The 10652-nt window shown below is 51.8% G+C and overlaps 1 protein-coding gene across 2 annotated transcripts; it reads right to left on the bottom strand.

Annotated features, from left to right (window-relative positions):
* Positions 1-3345: 3345 nt before the first annotated feature.
* Positions 3346-9226, bottom strand: FBXO27 (F-box protein 27). 2 transcript variants are annotated; one of them, XM_086689715.1, is made up of 5 exons: positions 8786-9226; positions 8501-8612; positions 8323-8418; positions 4928-5063; positions 3346-3954 (listed from the first exon to the last, which is right to left on the bottom strand). In XM_086689715.1, the coding sequence occupies exons 1-5, from the start codon at positions 9135-9137 to the stop codon at positions 3772-3774; spliced, it is 879 nt and encodes a 292-aa protein (XP_086545841.1). In that variant the 5' UTR covers positions 9138-9226; the 3' UTR covers positions 3346-3771. The 2 variants fall into 2 exon arrangements, with proteins under 2 accessions (XP_086545841.1, XP_086545842.1); XM_086689716.1 differs by having other exon boundaries at positions 3818-4141; positions 8786-9225.
* Between the last annotated feature and the right edge of the window lie 1426 nt (positions 9227-10652).

The following is a 10652-nucleotide window of genomic DNA, read 5'->3' on the forward strand; positions in this document are numbered from 1 at the left end:
GCATTGCTATATTGTAGTCTTACAGGAGAATGACCTCATACATAGAGAATACACACTCAAGAATTTTGCTGTGATGATGAAAATGTATTAGGTGTTTCAGGGGCAAAAAATCTTTGTGCCATACCTACAACTTCTCTGTTAAGTTTGAAGTTGCTGCAAAATAAAAACATATTAAAAAAATAATATGGAAGAGGGGAGAATCCATGGGGATGTGGATGGAGGACTGGCCATAAGCTGGTAAAACTTTTGCTGGGAGATAGATACACGGAGGTTACAATACTCTTCTCTTTGCTTTTGTTTATATTTCAAATTCTCCGTGACAAAATAAAATAAGCGAACACTCTGTCGGCAAAGATGCCTTTAAACGTGGTTATTTCTGGGGGCGCCAGGCTGGCATAGGGCATGTGACTCTTGATCTCCGGGTTGTGAGTTCAAGCCCCACCTTGGGTGTAAAGATCTCGTTAAATAAATAAGTAAGTAACTAAACAGGGGTGCCTGGGTGGATCAGTCGGTTAAGCATCCGACTTCGGCTCAGGTCATGATCTCACGGTTCGTGGATCCAAGCTCTGTGCTGACAGTGCAGGGCCTGCTTGGATTCTCTTTCCTCCTTTCTCTCTGCCCCTCCCCCACTCTCACTTTCTCTCTCTCTCTCTCAAAATTAAATAACCTTTAAAAAAATTTACAGGGGCACCTGGGTGGCTTGGTCGGTTAAGCGTCCGACTTCGGCTCAGGTCACGATCTCGCGGTCGGTGGGTTCGAGCCCCGCGTCGGGCTCTGTGCTGACAGCTCAGAGCCTGGAGCCTGTTTCAGATTCTGTGTCTTCTCTCTCTGTGACCCTCCCCCGTTCATGCTCTGTCTCTCTCTGTCTCAAAAATAAATAAACATTAAAAAAATAAATAAATAAATAAATAAATAAATTTACAAACATAAATAAAAATAAATAAAAAGATTAGTTCTGGGGGGGGAAACTGCATTGGAGGGCACTTTCCATGTCTTTTTACAGTAACCCCATAACCCTGTAGTTCACTGGCTTTTTTTTTTTTTTTTTTTAATTTTAAGTAAGCTCTGTGCCCAACGTACGGCTTGAACTCACAACCCTAGATCAAGAGTCACACGCTCTACTGAATGAGCCAGCCAGGTGCCTCCATAGTTAATATTCTTATTCTTCTGCATATATACACCTACCTACCTACCTATATACACATGCACATTCAGAAGGTACTCCAGGATAGAAATAGGTGTGTGTGCATAAAGTAGTATCATTTAACTTGGGGGCGCGCGCGCACACACACACGTAGGTGTATACATACAATATAGGTGCCAAAGTTAAATTAAATTATATGGCTGCTTGGGGTGCCTGGGTGGCTCAGTCGGTTAAGCATCCAACTTCGGCGCAAGTCACGATCTCACAGTTTGTGGGTTCGAGCCCTGCGTTGGACGGTCAGGCTCTGAGCTGACAGCTTGGGGCCTGGAGCCTGCTTCGGGTTCTGTGTCTCTCTCTCTCTGTCCCTCCCCCACTCGTGCTCTGTCCATCTCTCTCTCTCTCTCTCAAAAATAAATTAAATTAAGGGGCGCCTGGGTGGCGCGGTCGGTTAAGCGTCCGACTTGAGCCACGTCACGATCCCGCGGTCCGTGAGTTTGAGCCCCGCATCAGGCTCTGGGCTGATGGCTCAGAGCCTGGAGCCTGTTTCACATTCTGTGTCTCCCTCTCTCTCTGCCCCTCCCCCGTTCATGCTCTGTCTCTCTCTGTCCCAAAAATAAATAAATGTTGAAAAAAAAAATTTTTTTTTTAAATAAATTAAATTAAAAAAAAATTATATTGCTGCCTTTTTTTTTCAAAGCAATGGCCTCTACCTTTTCCTTCCTGTAAATGTTTTTCATATTCCTCATATCCAAATTCCCCCAGTTGACCCAAAAATGCTCTCTAGAGCTGAATTGTCCAAACCAGTCTTTACTCCAGGCCCACACACTCCATCTGGTCACGACTCTTAGGTCTGTTTCAACCTGTCGCAACTCCTTTTTTAAGAAACTGGCAAAAAAAAAAAAAAAAAAAAAGAAAGAAAGCCACTTCTGGGCTCGTCTGGTTGCCTCTTTGCCGGTGTTTCCCTTCTATGGCAAGACGGGGCTGACAGCCTGACCCTCCAAGTGAGCAGTTCCGGGTGGAAAACGGTGAGACCCACTTCATGTGGATCACATCAGAACACCCAGAACATCTAGGGGCGCCTGGCTGGCTCACTCAGTAGAGCACGCAACTCTTGGTCTGAGGGTTATGAGTTCAAGCTCCACGCTGGGTGTAGAGATTATTTAAAAATAAAATCTTGGGGTGCCTGGGTGGCTCAGTCGGTTGAGCATCCGACTTTGGCTCAGGTCATGATCGAGCCCCACATCAGGCTCTCTGCTGTCAGTGCAGAACCTGCTTTGAATCCTGTCCCTCTCTCTCTGCCCATTCCCCCCAAGACTCGCTCGCACTCTCTCTCTCTCAAAAATGAACATTTAAAAATAAAATAAAATAGGGGCGCCTGGGTGGCGCAGTCGGTTGGGCGTCCGACTTCAGCCAGGTCACGATCTCGCGGTCTGGGAGTTCGAGCCCCGCATCAGGCTCTGGGCTGATGGCTCAGAGCCTGGAGCCTGTTTCCGATTCTGTGTCTCCCTCTCTCTCTGCCCCTCCCCCATTCGTGCTCTGTCTCTCTCTGTCCCAAAAATAAACGTTGAAAAAAAAAAATTAAAAAAAATAAAATAAAATAAAAATAAAATCTTAAAACAAAGAGAGAGAGACCTAGAACATATCACTGACCCACCAGCAGTGAGTGAGCCGTGACCCTGGACTGGTGTGAGGACAGCCTAACCCTGGCTCCATCTCGAAAGTCCCAGGGGCACCTGGGTGGCTCAGTCGGTTAAGCATCCGACTTCAGCTCAGGTCATGATCTCACGGTTCACGAGTTTGAGCCCCATGTCGGGCTCTGCGCTGACCACTCAAGAGCCTGGAGCCTGCTTCGGATTCTGGGTCTCCCTCTCCCTCTGCCCCTCCCCCACTCATGCTCTGTCTGTCTCCCTCTCAAAAATAAACATTAGAAAGTCACAACTGTGTTGCCAGTGTGATTACTGTACCTACATCCACTGTCTGCCTAATACTTTTGACCCTGGTTGAAAATCTTTGTCTGAATCGATGGTTTCCTTGGGTCTTGGGAAATATTACTGTTCTAACTCTTCCGTTCTTTCCTACTGAAACACCTTCTATTGGGGTTTTCTTCTGTAGTTTCCCCTCCTCCACCGGGACAGTTTGTTTTTTCGGACCAAGTAGTAACCAAGACAGTAACATCAGACTCGTATCGAAAAGATCCCAGGTACTTTTGGCAAAATAATAAATTTATTACATATGACCGGCAGGTAGCCGTTGCGGATATATTATTCTCCCAGCATTCGCGAAACGTTTCAAAGTAAAAAATAATTTTATACACCACACAATCCCAGGGGTCCTTGAGGATCTCCAAACGTTTTTTGAGCTAGTTGACTTTCAACTGCGAGATCTGGTCCCAACCCCGAAGCTTCAGGAGGTGAAGTTTGCCACCCAAGGTGGCTGGAATCTTCCCAGCCACAAGGACAAGATTCTACTTCAGAGATGAGGGGGGTGCCCAAAAGGGACCAATGAAACCCCCAAAGCAGAAACAAGAGGAGACAAGGGTAGAGGGGGGTTGGGGTTGAATCAGAGGACCTCCGGGGTGAGGGTGAAGAGCCCTCTCCAGGACCAGCATTCCTGGGTGCTCACCTGTGTCATCCCCCCTGCCCTACAACAGCAGTAGGTAGATGTGATGGAGGAACTTTCTTCCTTCTAGTAGTTTCCAGAACCTGAAGAGGGGGCCCAGCAGGACCCTCGAATGGATTCTGGAGTATCCAGGGATGCCAGGAGGTACATGTCCTTGGTTCATGAGAAGGCCTGGCCAACGGTCCCAGGTTCTGGAAGGCATAGGTCAGGTTGTTTTGCAAGGATAGCGCTCGACTAAGACAGACGGGCCCGCACGACCACGCTGGAGTTGGTCACACGAGCTCCATAGTGACCCGCCCAGAACTGCGTGTCCTGGCCCCAATGTTCGAAGGACACAAAGCGGACGCCTATCTTGATGTCAGAGAACACGTGGGTGACCTGCGGGTAAAGGAGAGATCAGCCTGTTGTGCCACGGCCTTCTTCTCGAAAACTGGGAGTGAGGCTCTCTGGCGGATGGAATCCCACGGCTCCTCATTCTAATTCCCGTCCCCTTGAGCCTGGGTGGGTCTGTCTGTAACCCGGAGGGTGGCGGAAGTGATGCTAAGTGACCGTCGCCAAGTGAGTGCCAAAGCTGGGTCAGAAAAGGCAAGGCAGCTTCTCCTGCATTCTCTAGAACCCTCCTCGAGGGATCCTGAGCCACCAGTAAGCAGTCTGGCTGCCCTGAGGTGGCCATGCCACGAGGAAATCCAAACCAGCCCTGGCAGAGACAACGCACAACAAAGCTCTCTGGGACTCTTGACGAAGCCACCAGCCGCTGTTCACACACACGGGAACCAGAAGCACCCAACAGAGCCCTCCTTATAGAAACCACGAGAAGATGGGGTGCCTGGGAGGCTCAGTCAGTTGAGCGTCTGATTTCAGCTCAGGTCGTGATCTCACGGTTCGTGAGTTCGAGCCCTGCGTCCAGCTCACCGCGGTGGGCGTGGAAGCCGTGGATCCTCTGTCCGCCGCCCCCCACCCCCCCCAGCCCCTTCCCCGCTCCCTTGCGCATGTGCTCTTTCTCTCTCTCAAAAATAAACATTAAATAAAAGAAAGGAAACCACAAGAAGTACCAAAATGACTGCCGTTGACGTAAAGCCACTAAGTTTTGGGGTCATTTGTTATGCAACAGATAACCGTCCCAGGCCCCACCACCCTCTCCCCGTGTCCCTGTCAGAGACTCACCTGAAAGCAGACATTGTTGTTCCACTGCTGGATGGGAACAGGCATAGCAGAGAATTTATCCAGGACCGTCTGGTTGGCATCTAGAAGTTGGACAAGGAGTCGGTACATACAGCCACTGTCGTGTCGGGCTCCCCACCTGTGGAGGGAGGGAGGCCTTGAAGGCTGGACTAGCCCACTTGTCTCTTTGGGTGTCTGCCTGCCTCCCCGCTTCCCCCACCAAATGGTCTCCCCATGTATGCAAATCCAAAATTTGCATACACAAATTTTGTAGCACGCCCAGCGTCCCCTGGGAGCTTGGCCCCACTGCAGACCCCATGAAGCAGAATCTGCATTAAACGGAGTTCCCCGGCTGGTCTGCAAGCACATCCGTTTTCTGAACAGTGACCTGGAGCACTGGTCTTCAAGGCACCTCCTCCCATAGTATTAAGGTGACAATGGAAAGTGCTCTTTCTACGTTTAAATAGTGGCAAAAGATGTACCACTGTCCAATGTATACACCGACATTTTACTTTTCCATTTCGTTTTTATTAAAAAAAATGTTTTTGGGGCGCCTGGGTGGCTCAGTCGGTTGAGCGTCCGACTTCAGCTCAGTCACGATCTCACGGTCCGTGAGTTCAAGCCCCGCGTCGGGCTCTGGGCTGATGGCTCAGAGCCTGGAGCCTGCTTCCATTCTGTGTCTCCCTCTCTCTCTGCCCCTCCCCCGTTCATGCTCTGTCTCTCTCTGTCTCAAAAATAAATAAAACGTTAAAAAAAATAAAAAAAAAAGTTTTTAATGTTTTTCTGATTTTGAAAGAGAAGGACGGAGCATGAGCAGGGAAGGGGTGGAGAGAGAGGGGGACACGGAATCTGAAGCAGGCTGCAGGCTCCAGGCTCCGAGCCGTCACCACAGAGCCGGATGCGGGGCTCGAACTCATGAACCGTGAGATCATGACCTGAGCCGAAGTCAGCTTAATCCACTGAGCCATCCAGGCGCCCCTGCATGTTAATATTTTAAAAGATAATTTTCATGTCAGTCATTTAAAACGACCAGGGGAGGGGTGCCTGGGTGGCTCAGTCAGTTAAGTGTCTGACTTCGGCTCAGGTCATGATCTCACAGTCCATGAGTTCGAGCCCCGCATCGGGCTCTCTACGTTTAGCGCAGAGCCTGCTTTGGATCCTGTGTCTCCCCGTCTCTCTGCCCCTACCCCACTTGTGCTCTCTGTCAAAAATAAACAAAACAAAACAAAACAAAACAAAAAAAAAAAAAAGAAGAAGCCAGATACAAATTATATGCCATAGGACTCTCTCTGTCCAGAGTACAAAAATGGACAAAACTTACCTATTCTAACAGAATTCAGGACGGCAACTACTCTCAGGTGTGTAGTGATGGGAAAGGGGCTGGTAACACGGATGTGTTCATTTTGTGATAACTCACTGAGCTGCACACCTAAAATATGTACACTTAAAAAAATAAAATAAAATATGTACCCTTTTGATGCTAGAAGTCAAAGTTTACAACTTAGGGGTAACGGACTACAAAAATACACAAATAAGGGGCGCCTGGGTGGCTCAGTCGGCTGGGCGTGATCTCGCAGCTCGTGGGCTCCAATCCCGCGTCGGGCTCTGTGCCGACAGCTCAGAGCCTGGAGCCTGCGGCAGATTCTGTATCTCCCTATCTCTGCGCCCCCCCTTCTCTCAAAAATAAACATTCAAAAAACTAAAAAAAATACAAATAAGTTTCTTCCTTCAGAGACTTCACATTGTTCTTAAAATGAGACGTCCGCTCTCCATCTGCCACACAATTTTGTCCTCATGTGATGGTGACATTTTTATTTTCTCCTGACTTTTTGGTTGCCCTTTCACACTGCTCTATGCCAACCGCAGACCAAAATGTATATGTGAATAGAAATTAATGGGGGGGAGGGGCACCTGGGTGGCTTAGTCGATTAAGCATCCGACTCTTGGTTTTGGCTCAGGTCAGGATCTCACGGTTGTGAGATCGAGCCCCGTGCCCAGCTTCGTGCTGGGTGTGAAGCCTGCTTAAGATTCTGCGTCTCCCTCTGCTCTCTCCTACTTGGACTTGCTCTTTTTCTCTCAAAAACAAAACAAACAAAAAACAAAAAAAGAAAAAAAGGAAGAAGAAAAAGAAATTAAAAATTTTTTTCCTGTGACCATAAAGCTCTAAGCGTTCACAGTTTTCCTTTGGGACTGAATTATTACCCAGTAGTGGTTCCCGGCCTTTGCTGTGGATTGGAATCATCTGGAATTGTTGAAAAGATATTGCATAGAAAAGAATTTAGCCTTGTCCCAAGGTACGGATGGCCTCTGCTCTCAGCTTCTGGGAGGTCATCTCTGGGCCTTTGGAATATTATGGCTGCCGGGAGTTACCTCTGTCTGCCTGGGGACCTTGGGTCATAGTGGATACCCTACCAACATGATTCCAGCGCCGGCTGGCAGAGTGACCGCTTGAAATTAAAAGTGAATTAGGTAAGGCTGAAATTTCAAGCGGTCACTCTGCCTGACTCTCCAGAAGTCTTTACATCCGGGGGGACCACACACCCTAGTGAGGGGCTTGGTTTTTCTGTAAAAACTGGCGGACTGTGAGAAAGGGCCAGGAAAGGACAACCATATGATGCTCCCCTCCGAGATGTGATGTGTAGCTGATAATTTTAGAACAGGGAACACAGCTGTAGCAGATCTGGAACTGCCTCCCTTAAAAATTATCTGGGTCATGTATCCCTTGAAAAGTCTTCAGGTACTCCAGTTTCAAGACCATCACTACAAAGCACGATGAGCTCTGGAGTCAGAGGGGTCTGAGCCTCATGCCAGGTCTCACCGAGCCCTAGCTGTGCCACCAGGGCAAATTGCCTCCTCTTTCGGAACCTCTCAAATGCTCCTGAAACTCTCTTAAAGATCTGAGGTCGTGAAATACACATTCTCACAGGATCAAGGCTCAAAAAACAAAACACTAAAACAGTTCACGCTTATAAAGCGCTGGCTATGTACCTGACATGTAACCCTACCTTGTAAAGATGGGGAAACTGAGGCACGCTGTGACTCACCCAAAGCCACAAAGTTGCAGAGCCACGATCTGGACTTGGAAAGTCTGGCTCCAGAATGTAAACTTAGCTAACTATCCTCCAGTGCCTCCTCCTATGGCAAGGAGCATCTCATTCACAGACCAGACTGGTCTGGGCCAAGTCCTCAGTACTTGGATTCCAATCTGGCATCTTGCAATCCAGTTCCCCGGGAGAGGGGTGGAGGAGGGGAGGGGTTAAGTCATTCGCCTCCCTGATCTTCACTTTATCTGTCACGGTTTGCTACAGAAGGCCTAAATGAAGTCACCCATGCAATGGTCACGGCGCGGCGCAGGTGGTCAGAGCTGAGCAAAGGGCTGTTTTTATCATCATACTCACCAGTCGGAGACACAAATCTCAATCTTGCCACTATCTAGCAGCTCTGGCCATAAGCCCTCCTCCTCCAGGTCCAAGACCTGCTTCTTCCGACACCAGCTAGTAAAGAGGGAGAAAGGTCACTAGAACAGGCAGGTCTTGCTCACAACGGCCCTGGCCCTTGCGGGGTAGGGGCATTCACCTGAAGGAAGACACGAAGCAGGTCTGCGAGGGGGCCCCAGGCACCGTTGACCTGTTTACCTCCACCACCCAGCCGTCCCCACCGTGCTGCACCATCCATTTCCGGAGGCCTTCTGTTAAATAAAAAAGGCTTGCGCCCAAGTTCCTCGCCCGCCCACCAGCCGGCCGCCGCCTCCCACCGGCTCCGATGAGGCTCCGCCCCCGGCCCCTCCCACCGGCTCCCGGGTGGTAGACCGCCCCCACCCCCCGCCCAGCCTGCGTTCCCCGCCCAGCCTGCGTTCCCCACCCTGGCCGCAGGGATTGCGGATGAGGTTGCGTCCGATCGGTCGGCGCTCGCAGAAGCGGCCCAGGAGGCAGGGCCGGCCGTCGCGGGCGGGGGGCAGGCAGCTGCGGGCGAGCGGCAGCAGGGCGCCGTGGTCCCGGGCCAGGATGAGCAGCCACAGGGCCTGGCCGTCCACCAGGGCGCGCCAGCCCCGACACACCCGGCGGCAGCACCCCAGCAGCGTGCGTGGGGGCACGTGGCTCAGCACCACCAGGAGCAGCTCGGGCGGCAGTTGGCTCAGGTCCAGCGCCTCCTCGGGTTCGGGCTCCGGCGCGGGGACCCGGGCGGGCCGACCCCTGGAGGCCGAGGCGCCCATGTTCCCCACCCCGCGTCAGGCGCGGCGTTGACTGCGGGAGGGTAAAGTCGAGGAGTCAGGGGCCCGCAGCCACGGCGGCGGCGCGCGCGCGCGCAGCCTCCGCCGGCCCCGCCCCCGCCCGCCGCACCCCCGGGCCGCCGGCCGCCTCCCCGGCCCCGCCACGCCCCGTCTCAGTCCCCAGGTGCCGAGCCCCAGGCTCCCGACCCGTCCTTCCCCGCAGCCTCTCCACCCCGCCCCGCGCCCCCCTGCCAGGGCCGGCCAGCCCCCGAGTCCCACCTTGGGTCAGCGCCGGGGCCCCTCGCCCGCTAGCCCTCACCTGTCCCCTCGCACCCCCCTCCCCTCCTCCACCCTTTTACTCGCCGGCCCCTCCCTTCTTCGCCAGCTTTCCCACTCCCCGCCCCATCCTCCCTCTGGCTGGTTGGTCCCCGCGCTCCCCTCCCTCCGGCCTCCCAGCGCTCCCCCGCCCCCAGCCAGCCCCTCCCTCCCCATCCCTATACTCGCCAGATCCCCTCCTTGGGGGGGGGGGGGGGGAGGGTCTTCCCACGGTGGGAGAACCACGGATCCCGACCTGACGCCGCAGACGGGGGAGGGGTGTGGGCCGCCGGGATCCTGGGTCCGTCCGCACCCTCCCGCCTCTTGGAGTGTCCCTTAACCCGGCCGGAAGACGCCTGGCAAGGAACAGCTGCCGTTATTTTTGGTTCAGGCATCCGGGAGGGAGGCCTCACGCCCGTTCACTCCTTTAAAAATCCCCATCACCTTTATGGCGGGGCAATGTTAGCCCCATTTCACAGGCGAAAACAGGTGGGGTAGGAGCCAAACGCGTATCTATCTGGCTCCAAAAATGGGTGTTCTCACCAGAGGTAACTCCAGCCAAGCTTTACGGAGCGTTTTATTACCAGTCAGGGTAGCAACCCCCTGAGGTAGGTACTGCTGTGTGCCCCTTCACAGGCGAGAAAACAGGCGGGCAGACTTGCTTTGGGGTCACCCGGCTAGCAGGTGACAGAGCTGGGATTTGAACCCAGCCAGACTGGCTCCGGAATCCCTTTTAACCTCTATACTAAGTCTATCCCAGTAAGAGCGAAATGTAAGCCACACATGTAATTATAAATCTCAAGAAATAGAACCAGACATGGATCCGTGTCCACGTGGAGCTTATATGATGAACAGAAGACATAATCAGCAAATTGTAGAGTGTTGGGGAAATAATTGAAAATACGATCTCCTGCCAATCCCGAAAAGCCTCTCCATAAACAGAAAAGAATGAAGCAGTTTTATCATTAAGCTTTAAGCCAGACTACAGTGCACGGGGGCCATGATGAACAATAGATCTGACATGCAAATTACATAGTGTGTTAGAAGGTAATTAACGCTGTGGAAGAATAGACTAGAGAGGGCAATAGGCACCAGCAGCCCGGGTGGGAGACCCTTAATTCCGAGACATAAATTGACTATTACACTGGCCTGTTTCTTTCCAATGCATACATTTCCAATAAACTTTTGATGTTTTCAAACCCG

Source organism: Puma concolor, chromosome E2 (assembly GCF_028749965.1).
Source record: "Puma concolor isolate L17-30 chromosome E2, mPumCon1.1.hap2, whole genome shotgun sequence".
Classification (NCBI taxonomy): Eukaryota; Metazoa; Chordata; class Mammalia; order Carnivora; family Felidae; genus Puma; species Puma concolor.

Excerpts from the sequence above, each read along its gene's own strand:
- FBXO27 (XM_086689715.1), bottom strand. The coding sequence starts at position 9,137 with ATGGGCGCCTCGGCCTCCAGGGGTCGGCCCGCCCGGGTCCCCGCGCCG. Across the intron at positions 8,613-8,785 it reads CCGCAATCCCTGCGGCCAGG|AAGGCCTCCGGAAATGGATG; the intron begins GTGGGGAACGCA and ends TTTATTTAACAG. Across the intron at positions 8,419-8,500 it reads TGCTTCGTGTCTTCCTTCAG|CTGGTGTCGGAAGAAGCAGG; the intron begins GTGAATGCCCCT and ends CCTCTTTACTAG.